General features: G+C 49.0%; 1 protein-coding gene across 3 annotated transcripts in view; it reads right to left on the reverse strand.

Moving 5' to 3' along the window:
* The window catches only part of LOC118164978 (sodium/potassium/calcium exchanger 3-like), a 284,302-nt gene extending 273,274 nt beyond the window's left edge, over positions 1-11,028 (reverse strand). For 2 of the 3 annotated variants that reach the window (XM_035322825.1, XM_035322824.1), the window contains exon 1: positions 10,628-10,829. In XM_035322825.1, coding sequence (XP_035178716.1) covers positions 10,628-10,745 — 118 coding nt within the window. In that variant the 5' untranslated portion in view covers positions 10,746-10,829. Of the gene's footprint in view, positions 1-10,627 lie in introns of all 3 variants that reach the window. The other variant, XM_035322832.1, reaches the window with a different exon arrangement.
* Positions 11,029-23,678: the final 12,650 nt, after the last annotated feature.

Genomic DNA, 23,678 nt, shown 5'->3' on the forward strand with positions numbered 1-23,678 from the left:
AAAACCACCAATGCTGTAGTTTTATTTCACGGTCTGTTATGCATTAGCTGATGCAAAATCCCTAAGGCTTTTAATTTTAGCATACAGCAATGGGTGATGATTGGTACTTTTTTCATTCCGCTCCTTTTAAGTTTCATTGTCTTTCCAAAATCTTCTCAAATTTCTCTCTCAACCTGCTTTCATCACCAGTGGCATGCAGGAGTGCTTGTCCATTGTACCTGATGCGGAATACCTGATACTCCCCTGCAGAAATCCTGGACTGCAGGAGGGACTTGGGATTCACCAAGACAGATTTTCCTCCGCGCCCCACCCGGAGGTGGTGAACCTCTCCCCAGCACCCAGACATCTTCCTGTCCTCCTCACGGACAGCCTGAGCTACCCCACACGCTGCCCAGCGGCCTCCTCTCCTGTAGTGGAGAGCCCTTCCCCTGCCCCTGTCCCCACCCAGGCCTCATGTCCCTTAGGGATGCGCTGCAGTGACAACATCCAATACTGATGCCTTTGCAGGGTGCGGGGACGTGCCTGGCAGCATGGGGAGGCTCCTTGGTTCTAACAGCCCTGACCAACATCACTGGGGCCTCCACCCTCACCCCACAACTGAGTGGCTCCATGGCACTCAGCCCTGGGCCCCCTGTGCCTCCCAGGACATGCTGAGGGAGATCTGCTGCCTGCTCTGCAGCACGGACTCCGTGACAGGCAGCACACTCAGACACCCTACTGGTCAGGCGTGCAACCAATGCTCAGCAGGGATCTTTAAGGAAACACCTCTCACATACAGCCCCGCACAGGTCTCTCCCACCCTGAATGCAGCACCAGCACTGCCTCAAGGTGCAGCTCCAGCTGCAGCACTGGCTGGAGCCTGTAGGACAGGCTCACACCTTCCCCCTCAAGCACAATGAGCTTGGACATGGCTGTGAAACTTACCGACCATGTCAATAGCGTGTGCAGGAAGGACAGCTGCGAGCAACTGCAAGACTGCACTCCTGCAACCCCTCTTTGGATTGCTTTTTGATTTAAGAGGCTTTTACATTAGTTATGTTCTTGGAAAACTCTTCCACTTCTAAACAAGCTTGATTTGTAGCCTCCTTTGATTTAGTGAAAGAATAAATCCATTTATTTGTCTTTGCAGTCAGCAGTCAAATTAACTTTTTTTTTTTTTTTAAAAAAAAAAAAAAAAAAAAAGAATCACCTCTTCTTCTCCTCCCTCCCCTCCTATGGCACTACTGTCTGAGGAGGAGTCCCCACAGCTAGTAATACCTTGCTGTGCGTACAACTGATTTAACCTGTTGAACAAGCATATCAACAACAAGCTGTATATAACATTTCCTTGGGCTGGAAGCCCTTTGAGATAAGGGTCTTTTTAGCTCATTTTTCATAACAGGGTTTGTGATAACCCCGATAGAAGCCAGTACACAGACTGTGGCAGGATGGCCTCTGCCCAACTAGACCTGAGACACAACGCACGTTCAGCTGAAAAACCATAACCACAGTACCATATGTTGGCTACATCAAGTGACCGGTGCAACCAGCTGTCCAGCACACTAAGTGGGAAGACTTTATGCCACCCCACCACTGATCTCTCGCAACTGTGCAGTTTGGTAAGGCTCCACAGCGTCCTCTGTACTGAGCTCTGCAACAGCACCTCAATATCTGAGAAGGGAGCAGAGCATACGTGTCAAGCGGGATTGTGGCCAGAATCCTCACCAGCTCCTGCACAGCCTGGTATTTACCGAGCACAAAAGCATTTAGCAATTCTGTTTGCCACCACCCTCTGGAGTTGCACATCATACACACCTACTCTTCTTTAACAATAGAAATCAAATGTCGTTAGCCTTTTAGTACACACTTCCAATTGACACTGCACAAAGTGAATGGCCTATGGTTCTTCTGTCCCTAAAAATAAACTGTTGTGCTCTGTTGGTGCATTCAGTGTGCATTTTTAAAAGTTCCTTTCTGTCCCATTCTGTGAGCTGGTAAAATAAAAATTGACTACTGCAATGAGGTGCACTAAGAACTGGAGGGCAGATCTTCTCAGAGGAAAAAGGAATGTCCATGTAAGGCTTGTTTTTCCTCCTGCTTTATGTTTGCAGGATGTTCTGGCCATCTTAGGGAAAAAAAGCTGCCGAGTCCATCTCTGAAAGAGAATAATTTTAATAGCAGACCTTTTGGTTGTTTGTAGTTCAGTTAGCATGTTTTTGGCTTGCATATCAAAAAGATTATTTTCCTGTTTTTTAGCAGGCTCTTTCACAATTGAGCTATTAAAATTTGTTTGCAGTTCTTGTTTAATAGGTGATGCCTGCTGCAGGAGCAAACACTGAGGACAAGATTTGGCATCCCACAGTTTCTTTAGAAGAGCATGCTCAGCACCGTCCAAACACACGTCTTTCCCCTCTTTCACCATCGTAACCGATAAAATATACTACGTTTACACAGAGCATTCTAGCTGTGCACTTCTTCCTCAGCCACCATGGGGACACAGACTTCCAGCAGCTGATTTGTAAGGATGTGTCAGTGTGCTGTGGACGAGGCATAAATCTGCAGATCTGCACTCCATCAGGGCCTCAGTCATTCCTCTGCTGGGAGTACCCTGGTAACTCCTCTCATCTTTCAGTTTCCCCGCTCTATAATTTGAGGCTACACTTACTTGCCTTATTCCTGAGAAAAGGCTGTGGACCGAGGAACAACTCCAGTGAGCAAGGATCTGGTTAACCTTACATACACATAAGCCTGCTTCAAGTCAACCACATTACTTTGCATGCTGCAAGTTAAGCACTTGCCTCCTGGATCAGGACCTATCTGCCTATGGACACACAAACATGGCTGTTATCCAAAGTACTGCATACACTACTGGAGGTATAGAAAGGTCAGACCAGACTGTGAATCTCAGCCACTTAGCACAGCTGTTCAGTTCACAGCTCAGCAAAGGAATGTTTCAAAACAACTAAATCTGTGCCTCCAAACGAGTCCTGACACTCCCTTGTGCATAAGAGCATTTTTCCTCTATGTAAGGTATATGCCCTTCTCTACACACAAGCTCACATCCACCAACACAGCACCCGTGACCTGGCATTGCCAAAGGCAGCCTGCAAAGCCGAGAGAGAGGATGGTGTGGGGCAGCAGGCAGGACTCGAGACACGCTCTTTATTCCCTCTCTCTGGGCCTGCAGGCAGTTTTAAGGTCCCAAGCAGGACTTGGGGACCAGCTGCTTCCCACAGGCAAGGCCTGTAGACAGATGACATTAAATCCCACCTCTTTAGTAGTCCCCATTAGCCAAAAGAGTCCATATAAGGGAAACCAAGACCCAGCAAGTACTGTCCCACACAGCCTTCTCCCTGGACACCACATCTGGACTCCTCTTCAAACCTCCATTTTTTCAGAAGAACAGGACCCAGGACTCCTCCCTGGAGCCCTTGTGCAGAGCTCCCAGTCTCAGAGATACTGCCCAAAAAAAAATCCACTTAAACATCTTCAGTCCATGTCAAGCTGCAGCTTTTAATCCAGCCTGAGGTTGTCTCCAGTTGCCGGGGTCTTCTGTTCATCATCCCTTTGTGCTGGATGCAGCAGCCCATTCTGCACACTTTCCTCCCTTGTCCTTCCTTACCACAGAGACAATTAAACACAAAGAAACATACCCATTTCCAGTCTTCTCAGCCTGCTTCCAAAGAAAGGCTTAACATCTGGAGATTGTACCCATTTCATTTTTAAATGTGAGCATTATGCTGAAATCCAGCCATGCTTAGTATGAACACATTCACTGCATATATCTAATGTCTCATGGAGGTACAGATGCTCCTTTGATCTAGCCCGCTCCATTGCAAAAGCAATGGAAGCCTCCACATGCTGTAAAAACATGAGGTGCAGTCTGGTGGTCTGATTCCATGGCCACCCCCATATCAAGGCAGCTTCATTGCTATCAGTTTCCAAGCCAGCAAAATCAAATCTAAGTCTAGCCTGAAAAGACACTTTTCCTACTGCTGTAGAGTCATAACCATCTGTAAAAGACAAGGCAAGGAAAGATAATGTAAACTTTGCTGGGAGACAAAATAAAGGGAGATAGAACTGCCCCTCAGGGGTTTCAAGTAGCTAACTGCAAAAACCCTACTCAGGATGCCCTTGGCAGTAAATAACACAAGGACAAGCTGTTGAAAGCTGCAGAAGTCTAACAGTCCAGCAACAGTCTCATAGAAAGGTGAAGGCAAGACACCTAAATCCCTTTAGGAATCCATTCATGAACTGCAAATTACACACACTTACTGCTTTCAGTTTCAGAGGAGTTCCCTTTGATGCTGCAACTCCACTTTAGTGCAGACCAGCCAGGAGGATTTACTCATTGAGAAACCTTATGTTTCCCAAAGCATGTCTACAGGACATGATGAATAAAGCGGCAGGACTATAAATAGCCTGCCCACACTAGGACACACCCACTGCCTCTTCCCATAAAGCCACAGTAGTGGAAAAAAAAAAAACATAGGATGAGGTTACAGAAGGCTCCTGGGCACTGGTCTGGTTTGACTCTTGGTGATATTAAAGGTAATACCTAGAGCATAACAAAGCTTTTGAAAATCCCCAGTGCTTTTTAAAATCTGATGCTTAAAGATTCTTCTAGAGAAGGGCATGGAGAAAAAGAGAGCCGTGTTTTTTTTTTTTTTTTTTCTCCAAACATGCATCACTTTAACTCAACTGTCTTTATGCCAGCTGGAAAAAAAAAAAAAAAAAAAAAAAAAAAGTTTTCAGTGACAGGTTTTCATGAGATCTGGCTCTTTTCTTTAAGAAAGAGAAGCCTCTATGACAACTACATTTGCTATGCTTCTTATGCTTCTTGTAGACTAGAAGGCTAGAATGGGTAACTTATTTCACTCCAAAGTCAGAGGAATGGGGAAAAAAAAGGCAAAGTAAAAAAATTTAAAGGGCGGGGGGGGGAGGGGCAAGGATTATTTCTCTTGCTACCGTGCAGTTGCCATCAATTTAAAGAAAGAAGGACAGAGACAAACCAGAGAAAAATGCCCTTGGAAGCAGGGCCACCTTGAGGCAAGGCACGTTCCCCAGCTGCAGGGCTGGTGGCTGATCTCAACAACATTCTCCCATCTGTACTGGGTCTGGCTGGGATGTTAACTTTCCCTGCAGCAGCCCATACAGTGCTGCACTCTGCACTTGTAGCTAGAACAGCAGTGGTATCACACCGGTGTTGTGTCTGCTGCTGAGCAGTGCTGGCACAGCATCAGGACTCTCTCTGACCCTCCTAGGGGGTGGGCAAAAAAGTGAGAAAGAAACATCAGCAGGGCAGCTGACCTAAACCAACCGAAGGGATATTCCATACCATATGATGTCACACTCAGCAATAAAAGGTGGAAAAAGGAAGAAGAGGGGAGGGGTGGGCTCTCGTTGCGAAAATGTCTGTCCTCCTCCCGAACACCGGCTACGTGCGTTGAGGCCCTGCTTCAAGGACGTGGTCAAGCATCGCTCATTTGTGGGAAGTAGAGAGTAATTTCTTTCCTCTGCACTTCCACATAGCCTTTACTTGTTTTGTTTAGTTACTCCCTTTCCCCCCTCCCTCTTCCCCTTTCCCTTTTTCCCCTTTAGTTGAATTAATAATATTTCCTTAATAACATATATATATATATATATTTTCTCTTTAATTAAATCATCCTTATCTCAACCCATGAGTTGTTCTTTCCTTTACTTCTTCCCCTCCTCATCTGAGGAGGGGGAGTGAGAGAGCGGTTGTGGTGTTCAACTGCCTAGCAGGGTAAAACCACCACAGTCCTTTTTGGTGCCCATCGTGGGGCAGATTTTTTCCCTGCCTCACTCCCAGGAGGCTACAGCCATGAGTACCTCCCGTATATATTAGACAGGTCCAACCGAGTCCTTCCTTCTGACAGTATAACCAAAAACGGTCAGTGCGACTGGGCACCCTTCTCCACGTTAAGGACCATTTAAGATTAGCTGCAGGAGGGATCTCCTGAAACAGGGCTTAGAGAAAAACAACAGAACAGGCCAGCCTTACCATACGCCAGGCCACCCTGACCTCGGACACCACCCTCGGGCACCAGCCCTGGATTGTTAAATCCTCACCATGTCATTTCAGTGTGCTGATTTGGCATCAGACTTCCTTTATTTATCCTGAGCTAGTTTTCTTCTGGGTTATATTACTGAAAAGACTCAGACAAGGGACACAGAAATGACAGACCCCATGTAAAAGAAGGCTCCGGGGGAAGGAGCAGCCACCAGCAGCACAGGGCAGGACTGAGCATTTGCAGTTATATCAGCACGGGCAGACAAGGAGCCACCAGCCTACTTCCTTCACAGGCACTGAGGAAATAACAGCTACTGAGCCATTCTGCTGTTTTTGCAGCCTTGCATTCACCCTGTTACGAACTGCTGGGGAGGCCAGCAACCATTTGCCTTCATGCCCCACTGAAGCCAAGGAACCACCCATTCCCGAGCATCCTGCATCCACATCCTGAGAACCATGATCCTGCAATTGTAGGCAGTGCGGTGCATTTACCTCAAACAGAGCTCTGGCAAGGTGTCCAGCCCAGCACGCATCCTCATGCTTCCGCAGCAGTTTCACCAAGAGGCTCCAAAAGCTGGCAAGTACGGAGATTTGGATGTTTTCAGGGTACTTTGTGGAGACCCCGAAACAAGGCTAAGGCTCAGTCCAGCACACGAGCACCCCCATGCCACTGCCACAGGCACAGGCTGAGCCCACCTTCTGGCACGTCCCCCCAGGCGCTCCCAACACACACCTGCCCTGCCAGCCCCCGAGTTGCCAGCTGGCCACATAGGAGACTGCTCTGCCTGCCACTGGTGCAAGACCTTGAACAAGAACTAAATAAATGAACAAGTCATTTCCTGCGAAGCCAAACAAGCTCCCTGCCAAAGAGGTCACATACCATGCTCTGGCCTGACACCTCTCCCTAGTTTATGAGGGTAAATTCCCACATCCAGGGGTCCAGCAATTACAGCATTACATCTGGGCTAGGATTACTCTCATGCAGTTCCCACATCACTGAAGAGGTGAGGAAAACAACTGCTCTTGTGCTTTCATTGCATGACCTCTAAAGTTTGGTTTGGGTTTCTTGGTTTGAGCAAACCTAAACATTCAAATGAAATCAGGGAGTTTTCACTTAACTCCCAGCTAGAGGACCAGGATCTGTCACGCCAAGGGTCTTCAATGCTATTTTGGCAGAGATCTGCAAGGAAAAGCCCATGACAAAGGTGTCAGAAGGGAACAGCCTACGTTGTTCATCCCTGTCCTGCGAGCTTCTCCAACCAGTGCAGAGATGGAACGAGGACACACCAGGGCGTTTGCTCCCCACCTTCCCCACAGTGCACAGGATTGCATGGAGGCTGGCTGTAAGCATGCTGTTGTGACATGGATGCTCGCAGCTGCTCATAGCCCACAAGGACTGAGCAACTGCCATCCTGGGTTAACAGCCTGAGCTCTGGATTCAGAGTAAGTCACAGGGCTAGTCAAAATGCACCCAGCAGGCCTTGCCTCACCGTTCTAAGTGCTTCACTCCTGTCAAGTTAGAACAAGACTTAAAAGCAACCCAAATCTTCCATGCTTGAATCATGGAGGCAATTCCGTTTGCTTGGATATGCCTATCCCCATGAGCAAGGGCTGCAGAATCAGACCCAGCTTTTCCTTACCATCCTGCCAAAAACAAACATGCACAGAAAGAAGAAAAAAAATCCCACTGACTGTTGCCCCTGTTGTTTCTCCTGCCCATGAGAGCAACCTGGTAAAAGGCCTGACTCAGAAGCTTCCCTCGAAAAACCTTAATCATTGCAGTTTGAAAGATGGTCTTATGAAATGAAAGATCCTCTCCTCTCCACTCACACCTCTCTTTACAAGTGACATCTTAAGAGTCAGACTGATATGTGTGGGGAAAAAATAGAAAAAAAAAACAACAAACTCATACTTTGGCTCTCTGCAAGGACGGCAGAGTTGGGTAGAGTTTTGGAAGCCACTTAGATTGTTCAAGTTAATGCGATGGTTTTTAGAATTTGCCCTCAGCTCCAGTCCCATTTAGCAGACTGAAAAGCATAAGGCATTCCAGTGGTTGGCTACTGCGTTTTGGGTCTGTAGAGCTGGATTTACTCTGTTATACCTCTGACTTACCAGTGTGACTTCCTTGAAGTCAAAGCACAACCACAGATTTACACTGCCTGGAAGAGAGGAAGAGGCAATCCAGCTGTACTTTTACTGCTAGGATGAACTTTGTGAACTTCTATTTCTTCTTAATTTGCACTTTATACATTTTTGGAATGCCCGAGCCTTGTACAACATAAAGGCCTCCGGAATGACCTTCATATAAACATTACAACATTACAGCACTTTGCTATTACACATCGTTTAGCACCAGGAGATCTCAAAGTGGCTTAAAAAGCAGGCCTCGTTTTAGAGACCTGGCCAAATGAGGCCCAGCGAGACCAAGTCACACAGAGAAGCAGCAGAGCCACCAGAAAAGAAACCCAGATCTTGTGTTCTGTCCTCCAGAGCCACCCGCTACCAACAGCACACCCACCAGACACTGCAGTTACCTGCCTCCGCAGGACGAGCCCCAGCCTACTCCTTGCAGGCAGACGCAAGCACATCTGCCTTTGGAGAAGGGCTCGGCACCTCACAGCCCTCAGCAAACACGGATTACCCATGACTTCAAAAGCTGCGCTCCTCTGGATCCAGGCTGTGACCGCCTCAGCTGGCACAGAGATGGCAACCGAGGGGAAGGAGACCAACCAAGAAAAACAGAAGCATTAAAAGCAAGAATATATCATCTAAAAGGTGATTCAAATGTGGGGTTGCTGAGCTGGCTGGTGCCTGGATGCAAAGCTTTCACAGGACTGCTCGTGCCCCACCACACCCCAACAAGCCCGTGTCCAGCTTCACGGCACCATCAGACTCTGAAGACCATGTCCTCAACCTGCTGAGCACTGCCTTAGGAGCAGAGGCCGAGCCTGTTGCCCCCTGCAATCCAGCCTCAGGGATAGGAAGGGTGATGAGATGTGACACAAAGGTGCTAAACTCCAAACAAAAGTTTGCATTCTCTCCTAAATCACATTGTTTTAGAGGAGAGAATTTCAAATCGCTAAATTAAAATGCATCTTTCCACCCTCTACCATGATACAAGCTCTAGAGCACACAGGCTGTGACCACCACTCCTATAGAGCCCAGCGACCTGGGTCCCAGTGACGAGGCAGCAGACCCAGAGGGCGCCATTCAAAACTTCCATCTGTGTGACCATTCCTCTCGCTGCACTGTTGGTTATGTGCCGCCGCCAGCATGCAGGGGGGCACATCAATCACACCAAATGCTACCTCTCATCTAGGATGTATTCTGAGCTAGCTCCGGTCACAGACAACGTGAGATGCTCTCATGAACTGAATCAGAACAGAGAGAGCCCTGACTAGAGCTAGCAGTACCTGCTGGGCAACACTCTGGGCAATTTTAGTAAAGTGGTGAAAAAATTTATCTGCAGTATGGATCTCTACAGTCTCTGCCGCGTTCACTCAATGGACGGAGCTCCCTTTCACATCAGCAGGAATACCATGCTCAAGAAGAGCAAAGCAGAGGATGGGAACTCACACCACCCTTCAGAAAAATGAGCACTCCCTGTGCCCAGTTTAGAGCAGGTCTGAATTTTGCGTTGCCACACCACCTGAAAGCGCATCACAGGGTGCGGGGAAGCAGCAGGCGGCCGGACTGCAGCTGACTCCTGGCCTCAGCACGAGGCACATCAGGCAGGCATGCTGCCACTGGCAGCCTTCGCGGGGCTGGCATGCGCATCACATGCCAGTGTACACCGCATGTGTGCCGGCAAAAGTGTACCTCAGCGCACACATGCACTGCTGTTTGCTCACGACAAGCTGACATTTACGTTTCCTGACCTCACTTGCAGAAGCAACCAACCACCACCTTTGTGAAAAACACGGATAACTTTCAGAACATGCACATAAAAACCAAAGAGAAAAATCTGATTCATTGAAGGAATTAAAGTCCAAAAACTTAAAAACACATCCAGGCATTGTTTCGCTCCATAAAACACCGTGCTCGGGTCCCAGATAGCATTTGCACTCTTTCCTAAACATCAGCGCAGCATTCCTCGCAGCACGCTGGACACCCCTTAAGACGCGTCTGTTTATTTAAAAAGCAAATTCGAGCCGCGGAGAGGGACGCGCTACTCCGCCGCAGGGAAACGAGCCTGGCGTGAGGGCTCCTCCGCGACCGCGAGGCGAGATGCCGGTGGGTCAGAACCCGCACCGGGACCGGGATCGGGACCCGCACCGGGACCCGCTGCCTCCCCGCGGGACCACGCGTCCCGGCGGCACCGCGGGCACCGAGCGTGCCCCGGTCCTGGCCCCGCTGCCGGGAAGTGTCGTGTCCACCCCCCTCCCCGGCTCCCGGGGAACCCCCCGCGGACTCGCCCCAACGCCCCCAGAAGCCTCCCCCCGCCGCCGCCGCTCCCGGGGCAGCCGAGGGGCCGCGACGGGAGGAGGAAGAGGAAGAGAAGGAGGAAGAGGAGGAGGAAGAGGAGGAGGAAGAGGAGGAGGACGATGAGAACGAGGAGGCGGCGGCACGGCCCGGCCGCCCCCGGAGGCAGCCCCCGGCCCCGCCGCTACTCACCGCCACGGCCGGCCGCGCAGCCGGCCAGGAGCAGAGCCAGGGCGGTCAAAGCGCCCAGCTGCCCCCGCAGCAGCTCCCCGCGCCGCCGCCGCCGCCGCTCCGCCGCCGAGGCGCCCATCGCGGCCAAGGCACTCCGCTCCGCTCCCCAGCGCCGCGCCTAGCCGAGCCGCGCCGAGCCGGGCGCCGCAGCGCCGCCCCTGCCCGCCCCCCGCCGCCGCCCGCCCCTGCGCGGCAGGGGCAGCGGGCGCGGCCCGGCGTGACGGGAGGGATGGCAAGGCACGGGAGCAGCGGGGCGCGGAGCCGCCCGGCCCTCTACCCGCCCGGCCCCCTCCGCAGCTCGGGGCGGTTTCCTGGGCGGCCAGGGGCGGGAGCTGGGCCCGTCGCCCCCCGCCGCGGCTCACGGTGCGCCCCGATCCTGGGTGCCACGTTGCCCCGGCGTCGCGTCGTCAGCCCTCTCCCCTCACCCGCTGCGGCTCAGCGACAGCCCCGAGCGGCCCGGAGCCCCCCGACCTCCCGCCGGGGCGCACCAGCCTGGCCCCGCGGCAGCCCCGGCCCGTGGTGCGGCGGGTCCCGGCCGGGCACCGCGGCGGGGAGTGGGACGGGACAGCGGGACAGCCCCTTCGGTGCTCCGCTCAACCTGCGGAGCCGGCCCCGACCAGCCCTCCTACCTCTCCTTACCGCACCGCTGCAGCAAGTGCCCGGTGGCCGCGCTCGGACCAGAGGATCGCGCACATTTGAGGAAACGCCATTATCCCTGCTCCTGAAGAAGGGCGCCGAGTCTGTGTGACACGACTGTCTGCCGGCGCAGAGCGAACCTCCGGCAGCGCCCAGGTTCAGCCCGGCGTCCCCGAAAGTGGAGGCACTGCGCGGGACCTCTAGGGCACCCAGTCCCAACGAGTGAGCTGCAGACACAGGCACCGGCTGCAATCGACAGGAGGAGGGAGCACGAAGGCATGGGCAGCACTGTCTTCAGTGAAAACATGCTGAATTAAATCAAAGGAGACTGATGCAATGACAGAACAGAAGCCCTCCAAAAATATTTCAAACATTTCATCGTTTCAAGTTACAATGCTTCTGACAAAAACATAGGCTACAGGCAGCAAGCAGCATGGAGAATGTTTTCTGGTGGCGGCCTGGCCTAGCTCAGCAGCTCCATGGCTCCCAGTGGTACTCATGAGTTGCAGAGCCCAGAAGGCTGCAGGGCGACCTTCCTGCACCCTGAATGGCCAAATCCCACACCCGACAGGGCCACTGTGCACCACATATTGCCCTGCCTGACGGTGAAACACTTTTTGGCTGGAGATCCACCTTTAGATCAGAGGAACGTGCAAGAAGACTGTTCCTACGGTCTAAGTATTAACCAACAGTTGCTATTGCTAGTTGCACTCAGATTCAGAAATAACACATCAGCCTCATTCATCTTGATTAGTTACTACACACTCATTAGTGGGGCCTCACTTTGGGGTTGGCCTCACATTATGCACTTGGCTTCCAGCCCGCCCCCTCCACCCCCCTCCTCCCAGGGCTTCTCACGCTCCTTAACTTAAGCAGGGTTGTCAGTTTTGAACGCTGCTCCTAAAGATTTATTGATTGTGCCCAGACACACAACTTTGGAAATGCTGCTGTCCCCGTTGGCTCTGGGTAAGCCAGAGCCAGTTCCCATCCAGACAGTAAATACAGTGAGTTAACAGCTGTCCTAGGATGTAACTATCGAAGTTGTGTTCTGCTTGGTTTGTTGGTTTTGTTTTGTTTTTCCAGGTAGGAAACACTCCCTTCCCACTGGCAGGGCAGGTTTTATGCTATGGTGCACAGCCTTTAATACCCTGAAAACTATAGTGCTATCAAACACTAAAATAAATCACCACAATTTATGAAAGACTGTGCCTGTCTCGTTGTTTGCTCTTGGTCAATACCATGTAATAGTAATCATCCAGCTTTGGGGGGAGAGGAGGTTTGGGGGTGAAAGTCATTCTCAGTGACGTCCAGGAGTACTATGAGTGTACTCCCAAGGTATTCCTTTTACATCTGTACCCTTTTGAAGTCTGTAACTACTTGAAAACATTACCCTGAGAGTCACCACAAAATCATTGGTCACCCTCACCCTTCTGTTCCACTGCAGAGCTGCTGGTAATACAGAGGTGTGGGTGAAAAAGAAGACCATGCTGAAAAAGAAGACTAGGAATATCTGTTTGGGAAGTCTCTGTCATTTGAGAACAAATTTCCCACTCAATAACAAAATCATTTAGGAAATTCCTTACTAGTGTAGCAGACCCAATGTGTTACCTGACAGCTTGTGAAACATTTCCATTCCTGTGCAGCGTAAGACAGCAGAGAATTCCCTCCTCTCTCCCACTGATAAACCAGTGTGTGGGTGGAGCAGGTTTTAACTAATCAATCTGCAGGAGGAAACAGAAGGACGATGACTTGCTGTGGATGTTACTCTTCTGAAAGACAAGCTCTCACATTTATCTTCTATTGAGCCTTCTGCAAGAAAAGAAGGAAAAGAACTAAAAAAGGAGCAGAAAGACTAACATGCTGCAGGATATACATCATGCTTTTTGACACCTTTTCGACTTTCTTCCTATCACTCTTATTCCTCTTCTGACCATTTCAGTACTCTTCGAGGAGCCTCTCCTGATCACCTAACATTCAAGTGGCAGGGGAGCTTAATGTGTCAGACTGAAGCCACCAGATCATACCTATGTACCACCCAATTCCATCTCTTAAAAAAGTGATAATAATCTGCTGATCTCGGCACTTCTTGAATGCTAACCAGTGAAACTGCATCTTAGAGACTTTACAAATATTGGGGTATGGTGTATGTAGCAGAATTACCACATCTTCTGAGTTCCTTCTCCAATCCAAGCAAGGAGATCCTTTTTAGCTGGCTTCAGCTTCGGCAGGGCTGGGGAGGGGATATAACCACTGCACAACCCTCCAGTAACTAGTCACTGTAGGACAGGAAACCGTTGCAGCTTTGAACAAATGCTCGTAGGCTCCATTCTTGTCACCTGCGTACCTGTGCATGGTGGGATCCCACCTGTAATAAGAACCAACAGACTGCCTGGCTGAAACTCTCAGATCAGTCAGGCCAGCAACTGGCTCTAAGTGTAAAAAGTTAGCAAGGCTGACTTGTAAGTCTCTATCAGAGCAACTGAGGTGCCGCAGAGAGTTTGCAGTGCTTTAGTGATGCAAGTGACTCTGTTTGCTGCCATGTTAACTTCTCCTGGGAAAGCTATGGGAATGTTTTGCTGCAGGCTCCAGAGGAGGTCCCAAATAAATTTGCTAGGTCCATAGGAAGGTTCCCAGAGAGCTGACTCACTGAGAGGCAGCATGATGCACTTTTGTTTTTTCCAGAGCCTCATCACAGCATAAAACCACATAAAACATCGAGAGAAAAGTGTGCAAATCACAGGATACAGATGTGCTGAGATGACAGCCAGATGTGCCTTAGCAGAGTTAAGGAACAGTCGTGACTGTTTTGGGGAGAGCAAGCAGCTTTGTGTACTTGGCATTTTCCCCTGGAAATTATGCCAAGTTCTGCTCTTCAGACCAAATAGAGATTTTCTTCTGTTTGGACTGGCAGATTACACTCACATAGAGCTTTCAACTCTGAAGGAACATATTTTGGACTAATGCCAAGCAGCATCTTTAGTCACTAGCAGCTTTAGTCACTAGCAGCTTTAGTCACTTGGTAGTCACTAGCCAGCAAGGCTCCAGACTGCCAGGTGTGGCGATCTCAGGCTGGCGGGCAGACACCCGGCAGCATCCGAGGGCAGCACTTCAAGCCACTTCTGAGAAGCCAGTGGGGCCCAGACAGCACCGCAAGGCCCTCGGGACAGCTGCTGCTGTCGAGCCTTGCTCAAGTTTTAGCAGTGCCATAAGATTATGTGGTAAGCATTGCCCAGGTCCAGAGAGCAGCCTGAAGGGTCTGCAGGGCAGAAGCTTTGCTGCCATCACCTTCCACACTCACAGAACTGTTGCTAGAGACCCATCTGCCTCAAGCAGTCTAGACAGAGCAGAGGGAAACATCAGAAGATTTCCTTGGGTTGGGTTTTATTTAGTCTGTGGCCTTACTTTTTCACCACAGTTTGTGTGCCATCCCACCAAGGCTCTGGCTATGCAGAAGCCTTCACCACCTCATCTTACACATCAGGTGGTTATATCTATGCTTTAAGAAGTTTATTGGTTGAAGCCCAAGATTGAAGGCAAAAGGCTATCAGCAGGACAGTGATAACTGAGCATGATTGCTTTTCTCCTGAGAAGTACAAGGGGTTGGTGTAAACCAGCTGTTTAACCCACAAGCCTTAGGCACATATCCTCTTTGCAAACCTCAAAGAGGATGCAATTAAATACGTTGCCAATTACCATGGTTAGTTACGCCCTCCTTCCTGAAGAGGATCTCCTAGTGATCAGAAATGCTTCTATGAGTGATCCACCTCTGCTCCCATGCAAAGTTAGCTGTCCTAACACAATTTGCTAGCAATGCTGCTTTAAGGAAATCTAGCTGCATTGCACTGAAGCAGGTCAGGGAGCACACACGCTCACACACTCCATCCACGGGCGAGCCACGGGGCAGTCACTGCCAACTGATGGCCAGCAGCCGAGGTGTGGGATGTCTTCAGGCAGCTAGTGGGCAGCACCCCCGGAAGGGACAATAAACCATTTCCTTTCAGTTGTGTGCTCCTACTCAGGGCCCATGGCAGTTCAAAAGGTTGATATGATTTCCATTTAAGAATGGTTTACAGCAGTTTGGGTTACACCTCTTCCCATTTGATTTAAGAGCATTTAAATAAGTTTGTATCTGCTTACATAAAACAGCTTAAGGTCATACCTTTGGATAATGCTGTGTCTTCCTTACCTAGAAGGAGGCTGGCAGTTCTCCCGTCTGAAAAGACTGGATAAATGCCTGTTCGTATGTGCTTTGGGGGAATTCAGGGTTTTAAGGAGGCATCACTATAATACAAAATTTACTGCAACCAGAAGGTGGCCCATCTCCACCCAAAAGCTAATACAACAGTCTCCCCTTCTCCCCTTTCTCCCGAGAGGAGCAGAGGCCATACCTCTGACTGATCCACCAGCTCTCCAAGCCAGTTACAGAAAAGAAGGGCTGGGAGCACTTTGCCAAAGCACGCGAGCCCTGCCAGCACCACAGAAGAGCAGCCCTGGCCCTTCTGCTGTGCCAGCTGGACAGGTGGTGGAGGCAGAGCAGGAGCCCACAGGGGTGGGAGGTGAAGAGGTGGGGAAGTGCCCAAAGGTGCTGCAGTGAGCCAGCAGAAATGCCAGTGGGAGGAACACATCTGCCGTGCACATGGAGCTCACCACAGTGCCCACAGCCACCCAAGAGCCACCGGCGTCCTGCCAGAGGTGGCACCAGGGTGTCTCAGAGCTGTCCTTGCTCAGCTGAGCACTGAGGACCAGGAGATTGGCCTCTTCTGGGTCACTGAATTGGGAAAATGCCCATGGGAAATGCAGAGAGAACAACTCCAAGCAGCATGTCAAACCAAGGCATCTTGTCTGTTCCCAGAGCACACAAGTGTCTGTAACCGCTGTTTTGTTTCTCCCTCCCATTGGTGATGGTGGTGCCTGTTGCACAGGAGGGAGCAAAAGGGAAAAGCTCTCTGTCTTTCAGCTGTTTAGGAAAATAAACAAGTGTGACAGAGCTGACTCCTGGCTTGCCTTCTCTCAGAGGCTTTTGTTGTTGTTGTTTTTTAAAGGAGGGTAGTATCTTTTGGCTTTCTTTTCCTTTTTTTTTTTTTCTGTTTTCTCTGATAATCTAAAGCTTTCCCTGTCCTTTATTTTCCTTGACTGAAGATTCACAATTAAATATATTCATTAACAGGAGAAAGAGATAGTGTATTTCATATATATGCTTGTCCTTTTTTGAGGCTTTGATATTTTTTCTTGCTGTTCTCCACTCGCACTCATCTCTAGGTGTCATTTTCCCTTTCTGAGGCCAGCCAGGGTGGGAGCTGAACAGGATTGGAGAGTGTTACTATACTTCTCTTCTTCCCTATAATGGTTGTACCCCTGTGGCTTAAGACAGTCATTAATGTGAACCTGGAGGCTTCGCCTCCCCTGCTCACGACAAGAGGACCAGCCCAGCTGTGTTGCTTGGAGGAGGGGCTCAGGCCATCTCCCTGCAGAAAAATGCTGCTAACCAAGCCTGAAGGCTGCAGAGCCATGCCAGCATCTCCCAGGCTGGTGGGCACAGCGCGCATGCTGCCACGTGGGGAGTGGAACACTGGTGGTAGCAGCATCCCAGCGCACTGCTGCATGGAGCTGGGCATGTGTTGCCCCTGGGGTGGGCAGGGCTCCTGGGGCTAGCGCCTGGACAGGTAGCCTCCAAGGCATGAGAATAGTCTCACCCCTCATCAGCATCAAGCCACAGCTGCAGCACTGCCCAACCCAGGTGTCCGTCCATTGCCCAGGCCTGCCTCAGCACCTCGCTCCATCTGGCAACCGAGGATCCTCCTCTGCCCTCCACAGACACTGCTCTCCACTCACTGTGCCATGCAGAGGCTCGTCTGTGTGGTTAAGCCTCTGCTATCTGCATATCTTTGGGAATATCTTGTATTTCAGTGGTGAGGAGAAGTAATTATTGAATTGAATCTGCAAAGCATGAAAGCCAACTAGGCTTCTTTCAGGATGAAAGAGGCAATAAAAACGCTGGTATTAATAGAAAAATATTTGTTACTTCATGGGATATCAGGGCTTCCTGTGGTTTGAGGTTACGCCTTGCATAGTTTGTTGCTGAACGCCTCGGGATGACTCTGCTTTCCTCTTTTTCTTTCAGCAGCCAGCTCATCCACTCTCTCAAACCAATTATATGGTTTGCACACAGGGCAATTCTGTATCTCCTTATCGTATGTCCTCTTGCACTCTGCTCTACTTCTGCAAGCACGTGCAGGTGCAGAAGGGGCTGGTGGGATGCCTGCATGCATCATGCCTTGATGAAAGGCTGAAGAACAACACGTGATCGATAGAAAAGCATATTGAGAGCTGCTATTCTACTGGCCTGATAATAGTAGAAAACAGCAACATTTGAGAAATTAAAGGGAAGAAAATTCAAAACCAAATGCAAATGAAATCCTGTTACACACAGTGAAATTAGCCTGAAGGACCCATTGCTCCAGTAAGTTGGTTTCAAGGCTAAAAAAATCTATGAAATGCAAAAGAAGGTTGGCTCACTGTGTAAACATTTTAAATAGCAGTGTCAGAATTAATCCTAACATTATGATATCCAGAGTTCCCAGTTTACAGCTTGTCGGAGTCCTAGAAAAGAAAGATCATCCAGAAATCTAATGTGAAGTTCAGGTCACCCCAGGTCCATCTGCATGTTTACTGCCAAAAAACTCCACGGTGCTCAGCAGTGGTGCAGCTCAGCAAACATTGTCCTCCTCAAGAGCCCCATGGGTCCAAGACAACCAGAGAGCTGCAGAGTGGCTCCAGGGAAACATGAGGTGAGGATGCCACAAGGACCTGCCAAGAGGACCATGCATGGCACATGTTCTCCCTTCCCTGGCCCTGCTGCTGATGCTCCTACTAATGCAGACAGGGACACAGCTGGACCTTGCCGCAAGGGTACAGTGCTGACCTGTGCTGTCCACCAGGACCCCTTCTGCAAAGCTGCTCTCTCACTGGCCAGCCTCAGTCTGCCCTGCCTTGGTCAGCCTGTTCCAGGTTCAGGACTTGGACCTTACCTCTGTTCAGCCCCATGAGGTTCCTGCCTGTCCATTCCTCCTGTATGTCCTGGTCCCTCTCAGCAGCAGCCTGGCCTTCCAGCATGTCAGGATGGGAGCATCCTCCAGCTTGCTGAGGGTATACCCTGGCCACCATCTGGGTCCATCATGAAAGTACGAAGCAGCACTGACACTTGAGGAATGCCTCCTAACAGCCCCCAGCTGGGTGCCATGCTGCGGTTCAGCCAGTTCTTCCTTCTTAGTTCATGTGCTGAACAGCAATCTGGAACAAGAGGACTGTAGGAAAAGCCAGCTCTCTTGGTACAGATTCAAACTGCACCCCCTCCACTGACCTATTAGCATTGGTCAGTGGTTTCCTGTTATTCTACAGAGGTTAGAGGAAGCAAAGAGCAATGACTACTCACCACACACTCCAATCCCAAGGTGCAGTAGTGTCTGTTGCTCAGCTTGGCATCTCCAGCAAGTCATGGCCAAGGGCCCCTCCCAGGATCCTTACTGCCTTGGCCCTGCAAAATCAGCTGCTTTGTGGTAGCTCTGGCAGCCCCTCCCAGGTTGTTCTGTGTGACTTTCTTTCAGGCATCCGATAACTCTTCCTTTCCTACTTTCCCCATGCTCTCAATGGTGTTTCTGGATTTAGTGAAGGTTGGAAATTGCTACTGCTAGCAGCAGAGGAACCTGTGGTCTGCAGGAGGAACATAAAAGCTTTAGAGCCCAGGGGCTGTTTTTTCCCTTAGCACTGGAAGGACCTGTATGTGGCAGTGAGCTGTGGGCTGATCTATGGGTCTATATCCGAAACCGGCTCATCAACACTTCACATATTAGCTGATGCAATCAGATCGTGGTGCTGCAGCTTCATCACATAACTCCCAATTATAATAAGAAATGTTGCTGCTTGGCTGAATGAACTAAACTTACTGGCTCAGCTGAAGTAGCTTAATTAAAGTCACTGGAAAAAAAGTAGTGCTCATCTTTCCTGGTGAGTAGATATGTGGTTTAATGCTCATCTCCACCCTTCCCTCCACTTCTAATTCCAGATATAGGAGAAGATGGGAGAGAAGTTCATGTAGAAAGCCTCATTAGGATCATAAACTGTGTGAAATATAAACTCTACTTGTAAACATACTCCTTGACAGAATTTGTCACTGGTTGTCAATAGCTGAGGCACAAATGTGTTCAAGTTTGTGATGTGGCTCGAGCTGGAGCACAGCTATCCTGGTGGAAAGACCAGACATGCCTCCCTGCAGATGCTAGTGGGGCAGCACACTTGTGGCACTCCGCAGAAAGCCGCATTTGCTGTACAAGCATCACTTGGCTTCAAGAATAGGCAGGTAGATCATGCAAACACTTAAACTTCTACTGGGACTCAGTCCTGGTGCCTTTCCAGCCTCTCTCAGTTACCAGGCAATGCATCCTTGAGAGTGCAGGTTGCTCCTGGAGACATCTAGTGAGGAGGCTGAGTAATGGAAACTAACACAGCCATCCAGAGCACTTTTACCAAGGAACTTGTCTCCCATGCTATGTGTGAAAGAGGACTTTGAATTTCTGGTCTCGAACATCTATACCTCTACCAGCTTTGTTAAAATCATGCATGTCATTTTATGTGGTGAATATCTAATTTATTAATCTCATGCTGAATTATATAACACAGGCTTAAACACATGGGAACCTTGCCTCCTCTAGCAATGATCCGATCCGATGCATTAGCTATAACCTCTGCAAAGACATCTCACTCAGATTTGGGGCATTTCACCATACTGAAAACCCATATGCATTAGTTCCCAGACACCTCTTTCAGGGTAACCCCTTTCCCTGCCCTTTAACAGAAATTGGAGGAGTGGGGTGTGCTGGCTCTGGTGGCTGTGTTAGCCTTGCAGGTTCCTAAGGGCTTCAGACCTCCCAGCACCACTCACGGAGCGGTTTCTTTCCCCAGCTGTGGGTGGGGAGCCATCACGACAAGCTGTTTGAAGTGACCCTGCGGTGACATGGCTACACTTGGTGAAGCTGCGGTCTGGGGCAGACCACAGGACAGTCGCATGAGAAGGAGACAGGCATCGACCATGGCCGAGCCAACAAGCAGGGCAACTGTGAGAGAATCACTATTAAAAAGGAAAGCAGCTACATCACAAAATGCACTTGCTCTCTCATTTGTTCTAATGGCAAATTGGCCCTAATCATCTTTGGTAATATTTATCCTGCAACATAAATGACACATATATCAAGTTTGTGTGCATCAGGGCACTGCATTTCGTAAAAATGAATATAAGACCCATTATCTGTTAAGCCAGGCAGGACCACAAGTCACTTGGTGAACACCATCCCCTCGCCTTTGTGCAGAGTCCAGCAAGCAGAGGCTCTATGGGGGCGGCTGCCAGGACTTGCCGTGACCACAGCCCGACAGCTCGGCAGCACATGCATCCCAGCAGCCCCAGACAGGAGATGGAGTCCTCAAATTATGTGGATTAAACACAGCTGAAAGGGATAGAAAAGGAAGTTTCCAGTGGGTATGTTTCAAATTCTTGTCCAAGATACCATATTTTTTCCTGAATATACATGTCCTGTATTTCTATTTCTGCTGGCTATTTAGAAAGAAAGAAAAACTCACCCAGACCATGACTTCATTTCTCCATATATATGTATATCTATATATATGTAAATATATATATATGTAAATATATATATATATATAATTTCACACCTTGGGGCCTATCACTTGTCTGGCACAAATGGGTGTAATTCTGCTGGCTGCCACACTACTGTATGCCTAGTAAAGCTGGGTAGGCTGGACAGCAGTGCAAGATATTATCTAGACAGACACACTCAGGAAAATAATCTGAATTAAGTCACTACTTGACTTTAAAAGGATTAGCTAAACTGCATTCAATCCCTCAAGAGGAAGTTCTTCAGAAGCAAAATGACCTAAATTTGATCTACTTCTAGTCATTTCCAAACTTATCAATATTAAGTCTGCTTTAAATCTGACTAAGGTTGACCCCTGGAAGTTAAATGCAGTTTAAGCAATCCACTTAAATAGGGAAGAAAAAATCAAAGAAAATATTCAAAAGCAGCTGAAGTTAAACCACAAATTAAAAAATCTCCTTCTCCATTACTTCATTAGTTAATGCTTGCTGTTAACAGCAAACTTTTTTTTTTTTTTTTTTTTTCTCCTAATTGCCTAAAACAAACTTGACCCTAGGAAAAGAAATTCACAAGAGAAAGTTAAATTTCTGTTGGGCATCACTGTTTCTTTTTTTGTTTGTTTGTTTTCCATAATCCAAACAAAACAAAATGGTAGACTCCTCTGTTTCCCATGCTCAGAAACATTTTTAGGAGAGCAGCTCTCTGTCAGCTGAAGCTGGTGTGGCCATGCTAGGCACAACAAGCTGAATATCTGCTTCAAAAGGACACAAACAGAGATGAAGACAACATCAGCCATAGAAGAACTGAACCATCAACAAAAGTGAAATATGATTCATCAAGCAATACCATAGCCTACAGTCCACCATGAGGTTCACACCACAGGAACCCTGTTAGATCCTTATCCACCACAGAATGAGACCTTCTCAAGATGTTAAGAAAACCTAGTCTCTGTACTGTGATCAGCCCTGTCCCACCTCCATGCTGGAACCACAGGAGGGAGGACATGTCCCACAGCTTGCACAAGGTCTGGGACACAGCACAGCAGCCATCTCAGCAGTGTTTTGCAGAGGGACCTGCACCTCCTCTTCTGCAGTCCATGTGGGGCAGGTGTCAGCAGACTCACATGTAGAAGAGCTGCTGCCAAGCTCCTCTGACAGCACAGCACTGCCCGTTGAGCCCACAGAGCCCTTAGATGAGGACTGGCTCCTACCAGTCAGCACTAAGGCAGCTGAAGCAGGCATGAGTCTCCTTGCAGAACCTCATGGCACCACTGCAAGCTTCAATAAAGGTAGGATCCCCCACTTCATAAAGGCCACCAACAATAGCCAAATCCCTCATGCACCAAAAAAGATATATCTCATTCTCTGGGCTTCTTAGCCCAGGTACAGATGGACCTAACTACATGTGCTGATGTTTTCTGCAAAACTTCAGCTGGACGATGAACAGTCCCAGCTGCAAGAGGCATGGATAAGCCTTGTCATATAATTGATCCAACCTTCTGTTTCTCTGTCCATAGCACAGTGCTGATCATCTTCTGGTGTCACCTCAGCATTTTCCCCAGACTTGCAATATTTGTGTCTTGTATTTCTTGGAAAAGAACTAAGACTATACACATGGCAGAGCACACATGCCATACACCCTACTGACACAGTTCAGTGACTTTTTATCCCCACATATTTAACTAAGAGGGGTGCTACACATACTCCTGCTATGCGGCTGATTTGCATACACACACCAGAAAAGTCCACAAGACCAGGGTGCCTAGCTGTCCTGTTAGAGGGAAAGCACATTATCTCCATGTGTTGGATCATCCTGTGATTATCCACTGCAACCAAAATTGCCCAAATTTCTTGAATATTGGGGGGGAGGGGAGGAAAAAAAAAAAAAAAAAAAAAAAAAAAAAAAAGGTGTACTTGGAAATTTGAGGTATTTTATCAGAGGGGCTAAAGTAACTTCACAAATATTACCATCTGACCACTCAATGATGTCACTCATAATTTGCTTTTACATTGGACTCCATGATGTGACGACTTCATGGCCCAGAACCGGGCCACCTAGGCTGTGCTCCTGTAGAAATTGCTTTGGTGTGACAAATCCACTTTGTCTTTTAGAAGCTATCAGATTAGCTCTCAAGTATTCAATCAGCTTCTTGTTATGCATTTTGTGGTATTCTTCTGCAACATTATGGATAATTGCAGGTTATTTGGTTAGTTAAGGAAGTAAATGAGCCCTCAGTTTCCACTCCTAGCAAACCAGTAGAGTTACAAAGGCAACCATATTTTAAGTAAATAGCCAGCCTTTGAAAGAAGACTCTCTGGTGTTCAAGATAGTGTTTTAGCAAGTTAATTATCCACTGCACCCCACTTTCATTATCTGGTAATTCAGCAGTTCCATTAAATCCTTAGGCAGGGGCTCCTTCCCTCTCTCCCATGCTGCCAGACCTGCAGGGATCGCCCCTGTCAAGGAGGAGCCAGCGCTGCACACCCCAGTGCCCCGGCTGCTGCAGCAGGGAAGGTTCTCTTTCCCCAGAGGCTCTTCGGGGGGAGGAAGCCTCATTCTCCAAAACCTGAGGACAGGATGGGGCGACACAGAGAGCCTTGTTCATTCACTTCACGACAGTCACCATGCTTCTCTGGCTGATGGTGCTCGCATCCAAGCACCAGGTTTAGAACTAGCCGTGGTGGCACAGCAGTGGCTTGCTTTGTATGTGC

This window comes from Oxyura jamaicensis, chromosome 3 (assembly GCF_011077185.1).
Source record: "Oxyura jamaicensis isolate SHBP4307 breed ruddy duck chromosome 3, BPBGC_Ojam_1.0, whole genome shotgun sequence".
Lineage (NCBI taxonomy): Eukaryota > Metazoa > Chordata > Aves > Anseriformes > Anatidae > Oxyura > Oxyura jamaicensis.